This window comes from Musa acuminata, chromosome BXJ2-1 (genome assembly GCF_036884655.1).
Source record: "Musa acuminata AAA Group cultivar baxijiao chromosome BXJ2-1, Cavendish_Baxijiao_AAA, whole genome shotgun sequence".
Lineage (NCBI taxonomy): Eukaryota > Viridiplantae > Streptophyta > Magnoliopsida > Zingiberales > Musaceae > Musa > Musa acuminata.
In genome coordinates this window covers 5,394,394-5,416,188 of record NC_088338.1, presented here as the reverse complement: position 1 = coordinate 5,416,188, position 21,795 = coordinate 5,394,394, and the positions used below count along the sequence as shown (strand labels likewise).

At 36.7% G+C, this 21,795-nt stretch overlaps 2 protein-coding genes across 2 annotated transcripts; one reads left to right on the top strand and one right to left on the bottom strand.

Moving 5' to 3' along the window:
- Nucleotides 1-1,099: 1,099 nt before the first annotated feature.
- On the bottom strand, nt 1,100-9,235 carry LOC135598582 (protein REPRESSOR OF VERNALIZATION 1-like). Its single transcript, XM_065092623.1, has 8 exons — nt 8,777-9,235; nt 8,626-8,688; nt 6,191-6,946; nt 5,442-5,576; nt 3,083-3,166; nt 2,586-2,645; nt 2,245-2,334; nt 1,100-1,584 (listed from the first exon to the last, which is right to left on the bottom strand). Exons 1-8 carry the CDS (start codon nt 9,143-9,145, stop codon nt 1,297-1,299), a joined length of 1,845 nt encoding a protein of 614 aa, XP_064948695.1. The 5' UTR covers nt 9,146-9,235; the 3' UTR covers nt 1,100-1,296.
- Nucleotides 9,236-14,458: 5,223 nt separating this feature from the next.
- On the top strand, nt 14,459-16,881 carry LOC135584078 (5-amino-6-(5-phospho-D-ribitylamino)uracil phosphatase, chloroplastic-like). Its single transcript, XM_065092622.1, has 3 exons — nt 14,459-14,614; nt 14,752-15,053; nt 15,521-16,881. The coding sequence occupies exon 3, from the start codon at nt 15,537-15,539 to the stop codon at nt 16,692-16,694; it is 1,158 nt and encodes a 385-aa protein (XP_064948694.1). The 5' UTR covers nt 14,459-14,614; nt 14,752-15,053; nt 15,521-15,536; the 3' UTR covers nt 16,695-16,881.
- Nucleotides 16,882-21,795: the final 4,914 nt, after the last annotated feature.

The window sequence follows — 21,795 nt, the reverse complement described above, 5'->3', positions numbered from 1 at the left end:
TGGAGCCCGGATTACAAGAATCCATCGAGATCGACGTGCAGAAGGCAACGGAGGAGGAAAAGATAGCTGTGGTGGATCGGCTACGAGAGGCAATGCTCGAGGTGAGGAAGTCGACGGACGTGAGCGCTGGATCCAAGAAGCTTCTGGCTGCTCTGGTGGAGGTGGCGATGGGAGACACGGGCGGTGATCCGCGTGAGGAAAATGGACGTTGGGATTCGGCATTCTGGGCGAAGGTACGGATCGGGATCCTTGGTTTCCTGATTCTGCTGGTGGCGCTGATGGACCTCCTGGCGATCTCGACGGTCCCGATCGGTGGCGAAGGAAGGGATTTCTCCGGCCTGCCTCCTCCTACTTGAAGCGAATCTCTACCATATCATCCGTGGAAGTACTCTGTTGCTCGCGGAGGAGGCGACGGGTAGTGATGTTGCGATGGTAATGGAGTGGGCTCGATCCATTACGTTGACGTGACAGCTAATAAGGCTCGCTATTAGAACCAATTAATGACAGAATTAGGGGGTGAGTGCTTGCACTTACGTTTTGCTTTGCGAAGCCTGTAGATGGAGACGCATGACAAACACAACTGAGAATTAAGTGTTAAGGGTGAACTTGGATGGTTGGCGCTGGAACTCAATCAAAACATTGCTTTACTTGTCTTGAACTATTCTTAAAACCCTCTTTAGTGACATCTATCAATCGTCTACGTGAATCAGGAAAACAAATTAAAGCATGTCATTTCTCTTCTGAGTGGTGACAGCCACTTGAGAAGAGAATATGATGGGGTCAGGTTTCATTTGGATTTGGCCTTGTAACTAAATTTAGCTGAATGATTTATCTTTTGACCGAATAACTAAGTTTTGCATGCGCAGCATTAAAATTCATCATGTCAGAAGCATATTTAAGCCAACAATAACAGAGATTATAATTGTACTTTTAATATGAAATATTTTGGCTTATTTCCTTCATTTACATTTTTTTTATTCATAGATCTTGATGGTACTTTTGACAAATAGATAAAAGCGATAGCTTTAATGATTTTCTTGCAACTTTTGTCAGATCCAAAAAAAAAAAAAAAGGCTCTCGATCTGATGACTGCCTATAATGAAACAACCAGAGAAATTGACGGCGTTGATCATTTGATATATTAGTAAAAACAAAGATAGCCGAACAAGATAACAATAAATCCTATTAATTTAATTAACAGAAAACTTTACAAAAAATCCTACCAACCATCGATGAAACTTTGACCTTTGAACAAAAAACGAAAACGTAACTTAGCACTAGAGTTCCTCCTATAGTCTACTCACGGTGACCAGCAGGGGCAGAAGCATCTTCAGTCTTTGATCTGTTGAATGATCTCTGGGTTTCGAGCACAGGCATATAAGCTGCGGTAGACTTCTGAAATAGATCGGTGGCCGGCTTTTCAGATTCCCGGGGGCTCACCAATGACTTCTCGACAGCATCGAATTTGGCAGTGGCCCAAGGGGCAGCACCCACATTTCCAGCTACACTTGGAGCATCAATGGTGAGTGATGAGATGGCATCTCGAGATGCATACCACGTATACCCACAGGCAATACACTCCAGCTGGTTTATTTTAGCATAAGAGATTAGAACACCACATTTCACAACTAGAATATGCATATAAAACAAGAGTTCAGGAACATGACTTATGCTTAGTATGATGGTGTCAGTGAACTCGGTAAACCTTTGGCACCCAAACCACACCAGAGGTGAAGCTTATAGCTTATTACCATGAACTAAAATCCTCTTAACCCAAAAGTCTGCTGGGTGAACAATTTCTGACACTTCCCTCAGTGACATTTCAGTAGTTATATAACAAACTAGACATGCGGTTTTAAGGTGTTTTTCTGTGTCTTACTACTCAAAACACTTCTTCAGGATTTGCTTTCACAGTGTCTAACTACCGCAAACAGTTTCGCATCAATTACTTTACCACGGAGTTTACTATCATAACAAACTTAGATATTCCATCCCTTAAACATCAGCATCAAGTATATTGTAGACTCATCAAATGACATATTCTTATCATTCTTAACTCTAAAGAAACAAAGATCAACCAAAATATTTCATGCTGGCTATCAACCTATATAAGCAAATTATTCAGCAGCCTAAATTTTATTTTTGGATCAAAATGATTGCTGGTTCGCCTAGTTTACTTCGAGTACAAGTCAAAAGCAGAAAGAACAACCCAAGTAAAAACAGATACAATATATGCTCACTGACCTGATATCGATCCCCGTGACCACCAGCTTGAATAATGTCTGCAACACCTACTTTCTTCTCAGTGCATCTTGAACATCGTGCATCAGTCATCTGGTGGGGCAAATGAAGTAAGCACATATTGAACAAATAGAAGGAATGGTTCTTTTACCAACTCATGGCCCAAGGGCTACTTGTGGTACCTCAACTGTTAATAATAGCCCATAACCTCACATTAACTTGAATCGGAAATCTTTTATTATGCTATATACATATCTCTTCTGATATAGATCAATTTTGTATCAGCATCATCACTGATCACTTTGCATGCCAAAGAGATAGAAAGAGAGAGAATAAAGTTTTACCTGCAGCTGTTTTGACTCTTCAGGTTCTTTTGGTGCTTTTTCTTGTGCAGTCAAACCATCCTGAAATGCTCAAGAATCAGTCGGTTAACGAACTTCACATACATGGAACACAATAACAAGACCAACGGCTGGTGGGAAAAAGCAAGACAATTGACCAGCAAATATTTAATAGATATAAATTCTTCAATTTCACTAATGGACATTAAATTCACACTCCATGCTTTACAGATGCATCATGTTGATCTAATGGAACAATTTCATCATTCTTTGTTAAGAAAAATCACTAACGATTTTGCCTCGACAAAATTAATAATTGGTTGCCATATATATAAATGTTCAAACATGCAAACTTCACATGAAAAATGTATACATACTCAATCTAAGCCTTCATCGGCCTAAAAGGCACAAGTGATACTTAGAAATAGGAATATTGCATAGGCAGAAGAATATCAACTACCAAAGAAATCTAAAACAACTGTCTGGAATAGGAGACAGACCTTTAGCTCATTGGGAGACATGGATAAAACCGTCACAGGGTCCAACTCTTTATTCAGCAAACGTCTAGCTAATACAGCACCATTCTGCACAATCAGATTAGGATGTATAAACCTATTTCTCAAACCAAAGATTACAACAACCTATCAGAATTCACATTGCACAAAATCATAGAAAAAATAGAATTTAAAATTAAATAGCAGAAAAAAATCCAACATTATACATCATAAGCAAGAAAAAAAAAATACACACATAGAGAAAAAAAAAAGATAATGATACAAAATTAACTAAATAATACTCCTGACGAGTGATGTAAAGTATGTGTAATCAGGTCAAGTGCCTTCTTAACAATTTTCATCAATTCAAGAGTCTGAATATTGTTATACTTCAGTAACATGCACCAAGCTTGGATCATGACATCTTAATATAAAGTCCACCAAGAATGGGTTGACTTCTGCAAATCAACCTGAAACCATCTGAAATTATGAGAAGTTGCTTTAAATACATCAAATTTCAGTTTGGTACTAGCAAACACCAATTCTGATGAAATGTTTGGCAACTTCACTTCAAACAAGACCAAAAACTATGACCACCTCTAAATTGTACTCCCTTCTGGTTAATTCAATAGCAGGGTAATTCTTTCTTCAAACTCGCAGGTAAATTGATGTTCGGTGCATACAAAAATTAAAGGTCCAATTATAATTGTAAAGAAAATAAGTGACAAAATAGGAAGATGGGGGATATAGAAAAAGGATAAAAGCAGAAAGAAAAAAGTGACAGAGAGAAGAAAAGTAATGAAATAGAAGAAAGATTGAAATGTCTAATAGCTTTAGCTCTTCACAATTGGTCTCTCCTTAAATTATTCTAAGCAATTACAGATCAAGCAAAATTAAGTCTTGGATAAACAGGTACAGAATACTTCAATGTGACACCAAAAGAATAGAAAGGCAGGCAGAAATATGAAACTCCTATCTTCTCTCTCTTCTAATTCAAATGATATGCCTTCATCTTTTACTGTAGCCAGGAGTCCTAGGTCTTCTAAAATTTTTCAAAGCACTTTGAAGCTTTAAATGACTACATGAACTGGTAAATATATGGTCTGACATAAACTCATTATATGTGTCTAAAACCTCCTATTATAATGTAAGCATTCAACGCTAAAAATATCATAAACATTTGTCCAGGTTGACAAGAGTCACAAGACCATCAATATCATTCTAATGTAACTCAATGACTCGCTTCTGTAAGCTTTAAAGAAAAAAAGAAAATTGAAGGCAGCTGCAGGAACATACTTGAACCTGCTTCTTTGATGAATATGAATGATATTTCAAGATGAAAGAGGTAAGTCTAAATTTTGTAGTTCTAGAATGTTATATTATGAAAAAAAGAAAATTAAATTGGAAGCAAGTTATATAAGAGGAATGTCTAATGTTTTCTCATATTACCAATTCCCATGTCATGTTGCCTGATTCAGGCTCTTCCTTGATTTTTAATACTAAAACTAAAAAAATGGTTATGCAAGAGTTAAAAAGGAAATCAAATGAGGGTGTGCCTTTAATACAACACTAAGGTTTCTCCTTTAAAGCTTGGATGACTAGGGTATGACACACAAAAGCAATATCTTGATTTGTAAGAGAAAGAATGTGTTCATTGATTCTCACCCAAAATCTTGCATTTACGAGAGCATCATGCATTGTATTCGACCTTTTTTACACGAAGAAAATCAAATGTTGTATCACATCTAGCTTTTTTTATAAGATCAAGTTCACCTCTTTTCATATCAGCTAGCTATAAAAGGATGTAACAAAAAATGTAATTAAATGACAACTGTGACAGAACAGCAATTGCTCAAATACAATATGTAAATGTGTAATAATTTTCAAACTACATAGCATACTACTGTTTAGTACAGTATAACATAGAAGGTTCTAGAAATCAGCTAGTCCAAAATGAAACTAGCCATAGGTGCCCTAGGTCCCCTACAATACTGCGGGGACATGATCTGTTTTCAAGCTCAAGATATTGTTACGCATTTTTCTAATTATTTATTCTTTTCCATCTCATTTGCAACTGAAACCTCACTTCTGATTGCCCGGTCCAATTAATCTCAACCCCAAACTTCTAAATCTTAACAATTGAATAGCTCCAAGAAAAGCAACATAAACAAGGTACCATTACACAAAAACTTATTTGACAACTTAAAACCACTTCTACAAACTAAATGGACCCAAAGCAACAAAAACACATTATTTGTTATGCTATTATGCCATAGCATATCAGCTATGCAGCATATCTTCAATACTTTTGTAACATCAGGACAATAGTAAAAGCAACAGCAAAATAAGATGAGACTTTCTATACCTTCAGATTGAAATCTAACTGTCTCATTTTCTGATTATATTTCTGGAAATCCGAACCAAGGGTCTCGTGCGTAGCTCTCTCAAGAGCAGTTATAGCCTGGACAGCTGCATCTGGCCAACAAATGCTTTCACCAGCCTACAAAACAATAATTAGATAAGAGGAAAACTGAATTAGAAACTTTTTATTAGAAAACCTCGACAATATAATGTTATGCATGACTCTAGTTTCAGAAAAAAAATGGAAATAACTCAAAAATCCAGAAAAAAAGAACAGCAGCAATAACATCAACAAGCCATAATGTTTCAATTATTTTGGGTTGGCTAAATGCATCGTTTGCCAGCATTGCACAAAACAGCATAATGACAAAAATAGGAGATTACAATATTTGTGAAATATGTGATAAATCGAAATGTCATGTTATGTATTTGACAGAAAAGGTACCATTCCTATGTACAACCTTTACGACCAACAGCAAAGGATACATGACTACAATATATTCATATATTGGAGTTCTATACTACAGTAACAGTTCAACTGTTTATCATAAATCTCAAAAATTAATCTAACTGTTGATTATGATAACTTTAACATAATGTCATAATTGTAAAAAAAATCTCAAACTTAACTAAATATATAATATTACTAATGGAACCTTCCACAAAATCTATACATGATGATCAACCATATATCAAAAATGCGAGTTATGCTTATCGAAAGAACTAGGATTAGCAGAAACTAAGAACACTTACATCAGGGATGTTTTCTTTGGGTTCTGTAGAAGTTCCTGTTTCATTGTTACCATTCATGTTTTTATCCAAATTAACAGAAGCTTCCATTTTCTTATCATCAGACGACACAGAATCTTTTGAGACACATGCTACTTTGATTCCTTGTAAAAGTTTGTCCAACCACCTATCACGATATGAATCACCGGTCAATGCTTTGAATTTTGCTAAAATGGTTTTGTACTCTGAATCATAACTTGTACAACTTCCTGGTGTCTCTGCTTTCATCTGATGTTCAATTTTTGTTGCATCATCAGATTTTGAGACATCAATAGGGTTCACACCCTTCCTTCTGAGACACCGTCTATTTGCCGACTGATCAGAATTATCAGGAGGCACTTCTTCAGATTCAATATCTTGGAGTTCTCCTAAACGTTCTCGTGTCTTCTGAACAAGAAGATCTATCTCATGTTGTTTTGTGTCCTCGTAATCTTTGTCAGTTAACTTCCAAAGCTTTTTCTCAACAGTGTCATAAACATTTTGCACAATAAAACCTGGAAACTGTTGACGAAGTGGCAGCTTCTTGCTTAAGGGAACAAAATGGACAACACACTTGTGCATCACTGATTCAGCCGGCACTTCATCAAGGTGGAAACTGTAAAAGAGTTGTCTGGTATCCCGTGCTTCCCAGTTTCCACCTCCCTTTTTCTCCGCTTCTTCAGGACGGTAAAACCATTGCCCCGTAACCCACACATTACCATCTACATCTTGTGTAATGTCCTGCTACATAATACTATCAGTTAAAAGAAAATTAAAGTTGACTACCATGACCTCAACCAAAAGATTCTCAGGTAACTTGAGAAGGAAAAAAAAAATGCAGAACTGACAACAATATAACAGATGCAGGCTGATGCTTTTCGATTAAAAAAAGAGGATTCGTGTATAACAGTAAAATACACTTCATCTTGTGTGTGTGTCTCCGAGTTGTGATCAAATGGTGCTGCCATATACACGACAAAAGAGTCAAATCCAGAAAACCAACAGTACCACTCCGACCTAGCAGTTATAGGTGTATTAGGTGTACATGACCTCAAAAAACAATCCAGTGATACAACATAGCCAGAATCAAGAACATGATGGCAAAAATGAATTGTAAGTGCCTCGATAACAATTAACAACTAGCACAGCGCTTTCCCAAAATAAAAACAATGCAGATCACATTTGGCAAATTAAAGGAAAACTGGAACCTAGTGCACAAGGATCCTACTAATGTGGAGTCTAGGAAAAATCAATATATGCATTATTACCTCTGTAAGCAAAGAGATTATTACTATGACTCAAACACTAGTCATGTGGAAAAAAGAGCAGCCTTCACGAGATGCCAAGACTCAACCTCTGTGACAAACTAAAAGGTTCTTTACATTTTTTTAACAACCATTTGAGTTGCCCTTTTTTTCTATTTTTAGAATAAAAGGGTGTCAACATAATCCCAAAAAGGAACTTTAATATTATGAAACCCTGGTTAGCGTCAGCATTTAATCAAGATTTAACATTTTCTTCCATCTTTATAAAATATTGAAAGAAAGGACACAAAGAGATGCAAATAGAAGACACAAAAGGCATACTGATGAAGACAATTTACACAACATTCAGGAATCATGCTTGTAAAAAGTACTATTTTATTACTTTACCCAAATGATTTGGTTACCATCTCTTCTCGAGTGTCTTCTTTCTTTAACATAAGAACATATACTTCAAGGGATAAAGAAGAAGGGTAAGGGGATGAAAAAAGGAAGAGATTAAAGAGAATTTCAAAAGGCGTATTGTTGAATAGAAATCAATACATAAGCCAATGAGTTGCAATCATCATATCTATAAATGGCTAGATTAAAAAGAATCCAATTAGGGACCAAGACTACAATCAGGGCTAACCACACCTTGCCTTGAGCGGCACAAGTTGGTTGGCTCCTCTTCAGACTCCAAAATGATCTCCAACAATAATCCTCTCCTCTCCTTTGTTTCCATCTTCTTTTATTGTATCGACTATCGAATACTAATAAATTTACAGTAAGACAATTATCTATTTTAGTAAATAAAACTTGGTGCTCAACCATTCTATTTCCAAGTTTGTCCAAGAAAAAAAAAAAGAGGCCGTGGCATATCAGATAACAAGAAGAAAAAAGAAGTGCCAGATAACAGCACTTGGTAGAAAGAGGTTAAAAAGATCCATATGTAAGTTACACCAGAGTCGATTTTAATATCTTAACATTACAGGCAAAAATTACAAATAATGCAATAACAAACGGCAATCACTGAGACTTTTCATCGTAGCCCTACAAGTAGGAGAATGCCTGGATTCAATTCTCAATTTCTCATGTGTTAGGATTTGTGTTTCCACATATAATCTCACTTCACATAGTGATTCATTCAGCTTCAAAACCAAAAAGAGTATAAATCACCTTGATGATGGCGACATAAGGCTTTGTCTTGTTATCTTCGGGTGTTAGCAAAACAGGATCCTCCTGCATGCGGTATCAAAGAACCCCAATCTATAATTAGGAACAACAAAACCGAGGCCTCGCAAATAGATGAAATAATCGAAAAGCTTACGAGCTCGAAGACGTTGCCATCGTACTCAAAAGAGGAGTAATGCGTCTTCTTCCTACGCCCCTTCCCGGAAACCCTAACCACGTCCCCAATCGGCTTCGCATCCTCCTGGACCTCCGCCGCCGCCGCCTCCTCCTCCTCTTCCTCGTCCTCCCTTTCTTCGACGCGGCCTTTGCCCCCTCTGCTGCTACGGCCGCCGACGCCGCCCTTCTTTGACTGGCTGCTGCTCTGGCCCTCTTCCTCGTCTTCCTCGTCCACTCGAAGCTTCTTCTTCCTCTTGCTCTTCCGGTCGCCGTCCCGGTCCGCATCTTCTCGGCGCCGTGGCTCTTCCTCGTCGTCGTCTGAGACCTGCGCGACCCGGCGCTTCCCCATTCCGATGACCGCTACTGAACGGGAAACGTGAGCTTTGGGCGGGGAACCGGCGATGTGGGGAAAGGGACGATTAAAGGGAAAAGGCCCAAATGTTACAAATATTACAAGTCGCAAGCTTTTTTTTATTTGGTAAACGTACCTGAATTTGACGTGGTAAAGCTACTGCACCTCACACCTGCAACCACACGGACGATACTGCATCTGCGACGACCCTTAAGGGTGAACGAGTGGGTCTTCCTGCGAGTGTGCCTTAAGCGTGAAAAGTATGACGAACTCGGGCGGTGCACGAGTTGACTGAACCGGCGCGAGTCGGTGACCATGATTCACGAAAATGCCACTGGGCAGTACCCTTCTGTCTAAATACAAAGAAGGAACAGGGTCCAAATAAGAATGATTTAACTAATAAGCCTTTAATATGCCCATGCTCCTATTATTATGTTGAATTTATCTTCAAACATAAATATATTTTTAGCTGACCTGACGTTTTTTTTTAATCTTATAGTATCCAAAATCCGAATATTAGATGTGAACTGAAATATATCAAGTTAAACTCTTCGAATAGTTGCCTAGGGAGACCTCTGATTCCCCCATATATATATATATATATATATATATATATATAAGGGAGCTTCCTGAACTTTAAATATTTTTAAATTATCTCTTTCCATATATATATATATATATATATATATATATATATATATATATATATATATATATATATATATATATATATAATTTAATACTAATACTAATAAAATTTTTTCACTCCTTCCGAACCTTTTTTTTCTCTTTTTTTCTTTCTTCTCATTTTTCTTCTCCTCCTCTCTTACTTCTCTTCCCAGTCGTTGGAAGTGACGTAAAATAATAGGAAAACTAAATGGTAAAATAAGATGATCTAAAAATTAAAAAGGAGGAGGCAAGAAATATTTTTTATATTTATTTATATGATTTAATATTTTTACAATAATATAGATTTATAATAACTCAAAAATATCACCTTTTCGATTAGTAAGATTGACCCATAAGAGATTATATTCTTAGCCTCTACAAACTACCCAGAGTATTATCTTATAGGAATTTATAAAATACTATAAATATGGCCTCTTCTTTGGCGATTTGAAAATACCAAATATATCATCTTTCGGACAATTATAGAATGTTTGGATCAATATTTTAAATATTCTATTTTTAATATATAAAAAATATAATATTAACTATTTTCTTTTATTCATATGTTAGTAAAAATTAATGATATAAATGTTCAATCCATAAAATGTATTACATTTTTAAAGTTATATATTCTATAATAACTTAGAAGACATCATTTTTTGGATTAGTTATATTAACGTAAAGGATGTCATGAATATGACTTTTGCAAATTGTTTAGAGTATCCTCTTAGCATTGTAAAATATTCAGAAAATGATATTTTTCAGGATGATTTGAAAAAGCCTAGAATATATCATCTTTTGAGTGAGGAGTGTTGGCAACAGGCGAGGGCTGTAGGGAAGGAAAAAAAAAAGGAAAGAAGAGGATAAAAATGAAAATAAAATTGTTGTGAATAATAAATTATTATTTTATTGTTTTAAAAAATAAATGGTAAAGGAGTTATGAATAATAAAAAGAGGTTTAAATAGTAACCACTTAAGATAAGGCTTATTCAATGCTCAAGTTAATCAAAAATTTTAAAGTGAGTTTAAATTTAATAATATCTATTTATACATGTTTCTTTATCCATATTTTATTGGGGAGAACATTCTCTAGATCAGACCTATTCAAGGATCAAACCGTTAAGATTTGATGCTGATGTGGTTATGAGCTCATCTCTATCGTGTTTTTTCTTGCATGGCGCAATGTTTCGAAGTTACTAATTCCACATGTATAGCTTAAATCCAAGAGAAAAATATGTTATATCATGTATATTTGTTGTTGTTATTATCATGTGCTTCAATCTTTTACATAGAATTCCCAAAATCATGCATATCATTCTTAAAATCTTTTTTTTTTTTAAATGATAGAATGTTACAATGATATATTTGATCTCAATATCTTACTATCCACCATAAAACTTCTTACTAATTAAGCCGATTGATATTTTTAAAATTTATTGAATGATATTTTAAATTCTTAACCTTTGTACATCACTATCAAATATATTTCTTATACTTATCAAGAGGCCTCTATCTTGTTATTCATTTTTTAAGAAATCATCACTTGATTCTCATAACATTTTGTTCATATAAGATAAAGTTTGAGCAATTTAAGTATTTTTTTTAAAATAAAATGATTAAGATGGGATTCGAGTCTAAGATTTTAAGACGATTAATTAAAAAAATCTATAATTGTAGCATGATTTTATGTTATTGTACCACGTGATATTTTTGGGACAAATGCGACCACCGATAAGAATCGGTAATTCCATTAAAATCCCAATATCACATCGTTTTCGGCGAATGCCACATATATCAAGTCCACAGGATTACCTCATCTCGTTGCAATCATGTACCGCAGTACCAGCAGCAAGTCTGCAACGCAGCTTAAAGGTCTTCACTCCTATAACTGCAAGCATAACGGAAGAGGAAAGTCTTAGTCCGAAACTACTTAGTGCTTCCGTTATGGAGACTGATCCAAGAAAGAAGAAAACGGAAACATGTACATCGTAGACTATACAAGAGTACAGCATAAGAAAGTAGAGGAAGTATGTACGTACATCATACGGTGGAGACGACGTGCTAGGTTACCTTCAACTTCAAGTAGGGGAAGGCAGGCCGCAGAAATCGGATCAACACCGCCGAGCTCCGTGAGCGGCACCAGCACGATCAGGAAACGAACGATCACGATCCGTACTCTCGGCCAGAAGTGTCGAATCCTGCCGTCCATTTTCGTCACACGGATCATCGCCAACATCCCCGATCGCCAACTCACTCGCAACCGTCGGCTTCCTCACGTCGAGAAGAGCCTCTCGTAGCCGATCCACCAAATTGATTGGTCTCCTCCTCCTCCTCCTGTGCCGCTGCCTTCTTCAGGAGATCTCGTCGGATCTGTGTTATCCGTGTTCCTCCACCTCAAGGAAGCGGCAAGGGCGGCGAGATCGGAGTTCTCTGCTTAGCATTGAATAACCGAACAAAGATTATGATCTCGATCTCACAACCGGTGGATCTTCGACGATGCTACTTGCCTCCGGCGAGGAATGGACCAGATCTTGAGAATCGGTGGGAATCATCTTCCCTAGAACGGCTGAGAAGACAAAGCTCAATCACTTCGGGACGAACAGCGAGGGAAGGGAAAGAAGAGACCGGGTGAAGCAAGGAATCGCTTAGAGGACGAGAAGTTTCCTTGGGCCGCCCCCATGGCTCGCTGGGCTCGGAGGTCATCTCGGGATTTTGGGGACGGAGGGCTTCATCGCTGACGCTGGGTGGGCGGGAAAAGAGCGGGAGTGAGTCTCCAAACTGATCGAAGAACCTCGTCCAGGCTATTTATAGCCCCTTGTGCACCACATCAACTTCCAGTGACGGTGTGTGTTCATCAGTACTGAAGTCATCTGTTTTATTACCAATAGGTTGGTTAGTTCATCTGACCTTGTAAATTCTACATCATCTTCTTCTTTAGATAGAGGAGCTTTATGATAAAACCATTTAGTCCCTTATTAATTGAGATATATGGAAACCAAAGACTCATAATTTTATCTGATCTCCCTTGTCTTCATAGATACTTTTTGAAGCTTACGTATTTCAAAAGGATGAAACCGTATAAGTACGCTCATAGTCCAAAACAGATAGTTACTCAAAGGAGTCATTTATTCAGCATCATTTTAGCTATGCAAATCCTATTAAATCATAATCAAATTCCTATTTCAGAAAGATGTATGACACACCACGTAAGAATTACTTGGTCAAATAATTAAATATTATATCAAAAAGGATTTGGATCCCAACGCAGCATTTATGGCAACATCATGTCTCAGTCATATTGGTCGTAAAGTCACACCTTAATGCAAACTTCATGGAAGTCCCTTGTTTTCTATTCACTAAAATTAGGGTTTGTTGGTACGTCCCTCTGAAGAATAAATCTATAATAAACTTCTTCTTCTTTTTTAGATAGGAAAATACTAGTAAATCTTTGGTCTAGTGACCTTACTTGTTTCATTCTTCTTATGAGGAGCTTTTTGATAAGACCATTTAGTCTCATATTAGTTGAGATTTATGAAAATCAAAAACTCATAATTTCATAGAATCTCCCTTATCTTCATAGATGCTTTTTGAAGTTTATATATTTCAAAAGAACAAAATCATATAAGTACTTCCATCGTCCAAAACGGATAGCTACTCAAAGGAGCCATTTATGTAGCATTATTTTAGCTACGCAACTCCTGCTAAATCATAATCATATTTCTTTCTCGGAAAGATGCGTGACACACCACATAAGAATTACTTGATTAAATAATTAGATATTATATAAAAAGGATTTGGATCCATTTATGACAACATCATGTCTCAATCATATCTTTCATGACTTTCAAACTTCATGACCATGCAAGTCCCTTGTTTTCTATTTACTAAAATTAGGGTGTGTTGGTATGTCCCTCAAGAATAGACCTATAATAAACTTAAATTCTTTCTTCAGTATTGTTGTTGCATTATCTTGTTTAGTCCCTCGTACTACAATATCTTCAGTTCTTGTATTGTGATGTTTTTCACATGCTCAATGTTGAATGTTTTCTTCCTCAAATGCAAATAGTATTTAAGAGCATGATAGAGTTATCGTTTCTAATAAACGAGATGAAAGAAATATATTTATTCATGAAAGGAAATATAAATTGTATGAGGATAAGATGAGGTATAGATATATGCTTGCAGTCTAAAGATGTTAAGCAATTATTATTTGTGGTCTGATAAGAGAGAGAACGACCTAAGTAGAAACAAATACTCATAATCTAAATTGATCTCATATAGTTGGGACAGGAACTAAAGGTAGTAAGTCCTTATAATGTCAAGCTCCCAAATGTATTCTTCTCGTTGGAATGCATGTCCTACATCTGTTAAGGTGTTTTGAGATGGCAGCATGATTTGCCATTGTGAAACGCGTGCAGGAATCAAACACCCGAAAGTGTTGAATGGCTGGCGTTGCAGCTCTTCGGTCATTGAGCAGTTCATGCCGACACGCTTCCACATACGCTAGTCGCCGCGGAGGACCAACCATATGCTCATCATGACTGAGACTCGATCCAAAAGCTTCTCTGGTTCTCAGGACGTTTGGACCTGTGCAATGATGCGAGCTGTGTCCGTGGTTGAGATCGGAGCACGGACGCTGAAGTGAGACCACAACGATGGGAAGTCGAATCTGGCGACTGAAGCAGCCAAGAGAGAGTATGAATCTGTTCCTCCCTCTTATCATTTCTCTCTCAGCGAAGAGTTGTGTTCTTGCCTTCAATGTCCGAATGAACCTAACAGGTTCATCAACACTACAAGGTTGGTTGTCTATTGCCATGCATGCATGAAAGTTCCAATCCAGCTAAACCAGTATATATATATATAGGGAGACAATTTGTATTTAATATGATTATTATCTTATCAATTACATATTTATTTTTTTGCCAAAAACATAGAATTTTCTATGTTTCGTAGAACGTAACGAATGAGCAACACGTTGCAAAGCTGCAACTCTCACAAAAGCTGATGAGATACCACAACGTCTCACACCTTGTCTTTCCGGACGCGTGTCCGTTCGGGTCAGCCGCGACGACCGACGCAGCAGTGTGACTTCCCACGTGCGTGCAGGAGCCGAATAATAACTCGACGGCACGGAACTCCCCGATCTCCGCTTCCTTCTTCTTCGGCTCTTCTCCGCGGTGATCGTCCCCCGCTCGCCGGCGTCCGACCCTCATCGAAGTTCCCGGTCCCTCTTCAGGTAATCTCCTTCTCCTCATCGTTCCATTCGGATCGAATAAGTAGATCGGAAGAATCGAGGATCTGCTTTCGTTTCTGTTGCACAATTGCTTGATGTTCTTGGGGCGATTTACATTTACTTTCGGGGATTGTCTTGCTGTAATTCCCAAATGCTTTCTGGATTTTTATTATATATCGTTAGTTTTGCTGTTATCCAAAATTCCCTTATTGTTCCATTTTTCTTCTTTGTATCTTTTCGTTATTTCGGCAAACCGTGTGCTTTGATTTGATAGTTCATTGAGAAAGAAGGCCAATATAGGAATTTAAGATATATCGAAGTATTTGAAGCATAAAGCAACTTTCTTGCAGATTATTTCGGATAAGAGTTTGGTTTCGGCCCTAAAAGTTGCTTGGCTTTTAGTCCCAAAAGCTGCTTGTTTTTTTTATGGACTATTTGGAGCAAAAGGGTTAATCTCGCTACATTTGCAGAATCCAATTTTTCGCAATGGTTGATACCATCGGCGTGAGCACATCCCTTGTCGGTCACCACCTGTTCGACCGAAGGCCCTTTCCCAAAGAAGTTAACTTTAAGCGGCGGATCGACTTCTGCAGCCTGCTCGTCACAGAATTTATGGGGCAGCGGTTGTCGATCGGCCCTTCTACTTCCATTGCGACTCCCAGGCAACGATGCAACCGGTTAATTGGTTCGACCATCAGGTCATTGGCGATGGAGCTGACAAAGGAAAAGAACCCTTCAAAAGAAGACTGGCGGAGGATTGCTCATGATCTCGATTACACAACTGATGCAACAGGCCTAAGCCCTGGTAGATTGTGGCCTCCTGCGAACAAGGCTGATGACCCGATGATTCACAACCCGCTGCTCCGTCAAAAAAGAATGGGTTGTGGGTGGTTCACTGTGATCCTTGAATTGGAAGGAGTGATTGTGGAAGATGACCCTGAGTTGGAGAAGCAAGCCTGGGTGGTGTTATCTCGAGAAGAGGGAAGATCGCCACCCCTGGCCTTTGTTTTGAAGAGAATTGAAGGAATGAAGAACGAGCAAGCAATCTCTGAGGTTCTTTGCTGGTCACGAGACTCTACGGAGCTTAGACGATTGGCCTCACGGAAGGAGGAAATACATCAAAGCCTAAGAAATGGTGGATGCTATCAGCTCCGATGTGGGTCTCGGGAGTTCATGACTACTCTTGCAAATCACAAGATTCCACTTGCTGTGGTGTCCACACGACCGTGGAAGATCCTCCAGGAGGCAATTGAGGCTGTCGGTGTGCGAAGCTTCTTTGAAGTGATGGTGGCAGCGGAGGATGTGTATAGAGGAAAACCTGATCCGGAGATGTTTGTTTATGCTGCACAGCTCCTTAATTTTATACCGGAGCGGTGCATCGTGTTTGGAAATTCTAATTCAACTGTGGAGGCAGCGCATGATGCCCGTATGAAGTGTGTGGCAGTTGCAAGTAAACACCCGGTTTATGAACTCCGTGCAGCTGACCTTTTGGTGAGGCGCCTGGATGAGATATCAGTCGTCGACCTAAAGAACCTTTCTGACATTGAGTCTCCGGAGTTTGCATCAGAACCGGAGGTGGAGATGCAAGAGGAAGATGATCCATCTCCATCGTCTTCGGTGGGCGTTGATGATTTCTTCTGGTAAAGTCATTCGTATGTACAGCTTATTGTTTCCGTTCCTGCGACTAGTAAGTACATGATCCTGACATAAAGCAGGAAACTGGGGTCTTGTCTCTTAACTTTATAAGCTAAATATCATGTCAGTGCTTCCTTTAGACAATGTACATACTAAAGCAAATAAGGAAGATAAATCGGTTGCTGGGTGGCCTTCATTTGGGTTCACCGTTTGCTGAAATATATGGTATTTTGAGACTTGCAATACTGGATTATTAAAAGATGATCAATATTTTGTCACGAATAAATCTATATAAATTATGTTTGATGTGATATTGTGTATGTTGATATATATATTTTTTTGTTCATGTTTTTGTATAGTATATCGAGGGTTTGTAATAGGCACAGTTTCATTTTGATTAACTTTATGGTCGTCTTAGTCTGTAATTTTAGGTTATGTGCGGTCAGAAGTAAAAATATTTAAAAATAAGTAATATAATAATCATTTTGAGTTTTTTTAACTTTACTGGTGCAAAGTATCATCCAACACAACATCTTCAAGTTACCCCGATGACACATGATTGGATGAGCCTTAGGGTGGTGTTCAGGATTGGTTCGTTGCATTGTTCCGTAGCAATATAATGTAAGCACTTGTGGGAGTTTTGGCCTCGGTGGATCACCTTGGGCTCTTTATCATATGATCGTTCGAAGCTGATAAAGTATATGTTTATAATTTGCATTGTCTATCGAGTATTTGTTGAAATATCTACTTATGGGATCCTGAGTTAAACGTTTCTTTTAACATGTCTTCTCTTTTGCAAGTTTTTAATAGACCATAAGAGGTTTTGGAGAGATTGATCTTTTCCGAACGGACATGCAAGCATGTTGCACGATTTAGGCAAAACCAATTAAGTTCGTGATAAATAGTATCAGAGCGGGACAAGCATACTTAAAAACACTTACATACAAATGTGAAGGGCTTAACAAGATTACGTTGAAGGCAGTTAGCATGTGTGATCGTTTGAGGAAAACAGACATAGAGACATATGAAAAAGAGTCGCTTAAAAGAGAGGGCATTTGAGATTAACATTCAAATGAATGTGTTGGGAAACTTGGGACAACATCATATGCGTAACGGAATAACAAAAATAAAAATCTCATATTTCTACAGAAAATATTTTCTTGTCATCGCATGAAGATTGATACGTAAAAACTTGTAAAACAAAAAAACCATGCATGTTAAGGGATGTGTTTTACCTAGGGAGATCGTATGTCCTTGAAATCCTACAAATCTGGGGGAGAGGATGAAGGAGGTCAACTGTCCTCCTCTCTAGCGGTGATCCACACGATAGGGGTTACGAAGACACTTCTTAAATCATTGCACACACCTCCTCTTCACGCGCACCATAGGAACCAACAAAATTCAACATAACTTGATTAACCCCACACTTGAGTTAGAGTTCGTGGCGAGTTGAAGTAACAATGACGGATCAAAGTTTGACTACTCAATAACATTAACGAAGAGCAGTTGGAAGCTAAGGGAGGTGAGTTGTAGCTAAGGCAGAAGATTGAAGATTCAATAAATGTGAAGAGATGCAACATTCGCAAAGACATCGATGAGGATGTCAATAGAATAAGTGGAGGAGAATATCATAAATAAATCTACACAAAGGGTATTCAATATAATGTTTGTGTATATCCGTGTCATTCGATTTCATCCTTTATGCAGCATATAGAAGGCTTGCAGTAGTCTTGACAATCCCATTTTTGTTAGTTTTTGTGAGCATCTTAATCATGTAAACATTGTGTGCAATTGTCAAGCAGGTGTAAACTTGCCCAAAAATTGACTATCTAGGCATCTATTTAGGAGGTTTCTAGCTCCGTAGAGTGAAGCAAAGTATCAGCCAATACAACAATCTAGAGTTATTCGGGCGACATATGTTGGATGAGCTTTTGAGATACTGTCTAGGGCTGGTCAGTTGTTTTATTCTGCAATAGTATCATGTGGACACTTGTAATGACTTTTGATTATGATGAACTACCTTAGACCCTTCATCACATAATCGTTAAGAGCTTGTGAAGTATATATCTATAATTTACATTGTCCATCAATTACTTGTTGAAATATTTACTTATAAGATTTTAAATTAAATATTTTTTTAATTCATCTTCTCTTTGATACGAAGTTAACTCTTTGCATATGAATATAATTTAGAGAATATACGTAGTTGCCCCCGAGTATCGAAGGGCAGCATAATTAGGAATAGGTGTGGATTTCTTCGTTGCATTGTTTATGTTGCTGCTATGGTAGCGGTCAAATTTGTCCATGTCCAATAAAATAAGTAGTTTGTCCAAGAACCAGAGTTCCTACAATTAAACCAGTACTAATGAATGAGTCACCCTGGTTGAGTATAATTTTGTGCTGTCATTCCTTTTTCTTTTTTCCCCTATTAATTGCTGCTTTCCTCGGTGGTTGGCAGTGCAAATTGAATTTGGTAGTATGACACTTTTCTTGATGATCGATGAGAAAGGGTAAAGTGGTATCTGAATCATTAAAAGTGTGTTGTCTTTATTTTCCTGGATAAGACAGGTTGCTGAGCACACAAGGAACCCTTAGCGTGGATAATACGGTAGTACATATAATAGATTTTATTTATCTTCTGGTGGGCCTAAACCATATCCATTTTGCCACATGTGTTGGTCTACCACTTTTTTTTCTCTTTTTAGGCTGAGGTCTTTTCTGTAAAAACTCATGCAATTTTTTTTCAACTAATAATAAATATATAATCAGGTATATATCCTATCACGTCAATACTATGCAAAGCGCATGGAAGAAAAAACCTTAGACAATCTAACACCCACGTCGACATGAGTGTAAGAAACAACTCGTTACCAAATTATCTCCCTTACGAAATATTCATAGAAATATTTTTGAAAGTTCAAGATAGCTCGGGTCAATTACGAACTATCTCCCCTGTGAAATATTTATACGAATATTCTCGAAAGCCCAGGGATAGCTCAGGTCAGTTATAAATTATCTCTGTTGTACAATATTTTCGAGAGTTTAGGGGACAACTCCGGTTGGTTATAAACCATCTCTCCTATAAAATTTTTATCGAATATTTTATTTTTTTAAGATCAAGTATAAAAACACATCCACAACTCGGAAAAAAAAAAAATCAAACCTCAATACTAACTTAAGTATCGGTGGGACCAACTCTAGTAGCTCCTTCCTATCTTGATCTTTTATGCAAGTAATAACTTGGTAGAAGATACTCTCCGAATGACTCCACCTATATGAATCAAGAACACATTATGGTAACAAGAATGCTAATGGTATTTTTCCCTCACACTAACAAACACAATCATTTCATCCATTGTTTTAGCACATCTAATCTTGTTCCCTTTCTCCTTAGATGATATATATATATATATATATATAGTGAAATCTTAGAACATAGGGCGAAAAGACAGATCACATTGCTGGACTCCACTGATCTGAATCCACTCATCTTGGGATAAAAACATGAAGTTTGTTGAAGATGTGAAGAGATAAATAATTAGCTACTGAATTGTGTTATTCCTGTGAACAAAATTGCCCATTAAATAATTCTCATATGACTGGAGATTCATACAATAACAATGTAGTAATTGATTGTTCTTTAATGCTAAATGACTGTTAATTAGGCCAATGATGTTTGGTAGGAACTACATCTAATGTATCAGAAGTTTTAGCTCGTAGAGACTACCAGGCAATTACTAATTATGTGAAGCAGATTCCTTTGTTTGTCTTTGAGATTTCTATTCTGATATCTACTTCCTATTCCATAGCTGGTGCAATAAGATTGCATCTACGATGATCATGTAACTTTTCCTGAATTGATCCTCATTGACATACTTACACTTTCCCCTTTGACATTTCCATTCAATCAAATTTTGTCTTCACCACTCACTTTTGTCAAAAAAAAAAAAATCCTATAAATATTACTTTAGAAATAGATTAAACTCTGTGTAAAGGATTTGAAGAGTGTATTTTTTTTAACTATCATTTTTTTTGTTTTGTATTTTCTCTAAGAAAATATGAAAAGTGTTTAAAAGAGACATGTGTTAGAAATGTAGAAGTTCTGATACCATATTAGAAAATCTCTTAGTAACACGAGGAGTATCAAAAAATTATAAAAGAAAGTATCGAAAAGAATAGAAAATATTCAAAAATTAAAAAAATGATTGAATACATAGATGTTGGAGTATAAATTAAACTTTGTAATTAGATAATATTTTTTATTTAGGAGTCTTTAGATAAACTAGGAATCCTTACCGTAAGTTAAAATTTTGAGTCCCTCCTTTATAAGGAGCTCATGTATTATTTAGGCATACAATTTGGGTGGAAAGATTAAGTAGAGCTTATGCTTAGATATAGAGTTTGAAAGATTTGAAGTTTTATGTCCAATAAGATTTTTTTGAGTTTTGAAGTATTTCTATATTCATCTAAATACTCCTATATGATTTCTTAATGCCCACCACCCTTACTAGAGATTTCCTATTATGATATTAAAGATTTTTTATTTCTAATAGGGTATCAAAGCTTTTGATTAGATCCTCTTAGAGAGAGAAATAGATTTATCGAGAGAGAAATAACATTATTTAAAGAGAAATATGACCATTTTAGAGAGAGAAACCTTGATGTTAGAGAGAGTCATAGAGAAAGAAAATTAGAAGAGAGAGAAACTCTAAAGAGAAAATATAAGGAGAGAGAAAATTCGAGGAGAGAAAATTCTTAAGAGAGAAAAATTACTAGATCACTATAACATTGATTAATTGGCAGAGAAAGATCAACATATTTTAAATTTGAGTACTTAAAAAAAAAAGATTGAAAGCATGGATGATGATTTATTTTGAATATTATCACCTAGATTTAATGGGAAAAATATTAAAGATAAAAAAATATGATAAAATTTTTTCTTGGGTCAGAATGTTTAAAAGCAATTATCTTGAATAGTTTTAAAGATGTGATAAGCAATACAGATTTTAAGTTATTCTTTGAAGAATAGAAAGAAAAGTTTATTTTTAACTAAGAAGAAAATAAAAAAGCATTGAAACTTTTCTCTCAATCAATACTAGATGAAAGTATT